Source organism: Condylura cristata, unplaced genomic scaffold (genome assembly GCF_000260355.1).
Source record: "Condylura cristata isolate star-nosed mole 26May11 unplaced genomic scaffold, ConCri1.0 scaffold00042, whole genome shotgun sequence".
Taxonomy (NCBI): domain Eukaryota; kingdom Metazoa; phylum Chordata; class Mammalia; order Eulipotyphla; family Talpidae; genus Condylura; species Condylura cristata.
The window spans coordinates 4273014-4274269 of record NW_004567143.1 but is presented as its reverse complement, the minus strand read 5'-3'; the positions used below and the strand labels follow the sequence as shown (position 1 = coordinate 4274269).

At 68.6% G+C, this 1256-nt stretch overlaps 1 protein-coding gene across 1 annotated transcript in view; it reads left to right on the top strand.

Annotated features, from left to right (window-relative positions):
- The first annotated feature begins 901 nt into the window (after positions 1–901).
- Positions 902–1256, top strand: part of KCNH2 (potassium channel, voltage gated eag related subfamily H, member 2) — a 26216-nt gene continuing 25861 nt past the window's right edge. The window contains exon 1 of the mRNA XM_012733858.1: positions 902–1151. Within this exon, the coding sequence (XP_012589312.1) occupies positions 1022–1151 (130 nt within the window). The 5' untranslated portion in view covers positions 902–1021. The remainder of the gene's footprint in view (positions 1152–1256) is intronic.

Sequence of the window (1256 nt, the reverse complement as noted above, 5' to 3'; positions counted from 1 at the left end):
TGGGGAGCCCCCTCTCCTCTGTCTGTCTTCTGAGCAATGAGCAGGGCCTCAGGCCGCTGCTGGGTGCCAGGTGTTTCCAGAGTTTGGAGCTGCAGGTCCCTCTCCGGTCACTTCATGACCTTGGCTTCTGCCAGTCCCCCTCAGCTTACTCCTTCCACTTCTGCCAGATAGGTCTGAGTTCAAAAGCGGCCCTGCCTCTGCCAGGCTCCAAGGGTGGGCGCAGCTCAGAACTTCCTGGGGGCCTGTTTCTCCACCTGTGAAGGGTACTGATGCCCACCTCTGGGGCTGTCAGAGAACCGCAGAAGATACGGCCTGTGGGTGCTCTGGACTCCTCCCACAGCCCCTGACTGCACTTGGCGTGGGGGGAGGGTGCAGGGAAATCCTGGGAAGTACTGACCTGGTAGGGTCCGCAGATACTTGGGGGAGGAGTTTCCTAGGGATCCCCGGGGTAAGGAGTGCGCGCGGGAGGGGGGGCGCAGCCCCAATGTAGACAGGGATGGGGGTCAAGAAGGGAAGCCCAGGAGCGGGTGCAAAGGGAAGGCTGGCCGCCATCTCTGGCCCTTCCCAAGCTCCCTCTCCAGGCCCTGTGTTTATCCCTCTGAAGGGCTGCTGACACGAGTTGCTGACACCCGCCCAGGCTGGCCTCGCCCCGGGCGCGGAGGGGGCGGCGGGCGGCTGGCAGCCTGCCCGGGGGAAGCCAGGCAGCCAGCCCGAGGGCTGGGGGGGAGGGGGCGCGCCGGCCGCGTCGGCCCAGGCACCTGTGTGGGGCGCAGCTGCGTTCGCCCTTCGTAGGGACTCCGTGCCGGCTGTGCCCCTGGGGCGGGGAGCGCCCGGGGGGGCTGTTTATCCCGGGGAGTGCGGGGGCAGGGCTGGAAGCCCCCGAGACAGGGTCCTGCTCACATGCCCGCTCCTCCCCCCAGGCCGCAAGTTCATTATCGCCAACGCTCGGGTGGAGAACTGCGCGGTCATCTACTGCAACGACGGCTTCTGCGAGTTGTGCGGGTACTCGCGGGCCGAGGTGATGCAGCGGCCCTGCACCTGCGACTTCCTGCACGGGCCGCGCACGCAGCGCCGCGCCGCCGCGCAGATCGCGCAGGCCCTGCTGGGCGCGGAGGAGCGAAAAGTAGAGATCGCCTTCTACCGGAAGGATGGTAGGCGCGGGCCGGGGCGGGGCCGCGGGGCGGGGCAGGGGCGTGGCTCCGAGGGGGCGTGGCTCCGCGGGGAAGGGGTACCGCGAGCCGCTCTACGAGTCTGGG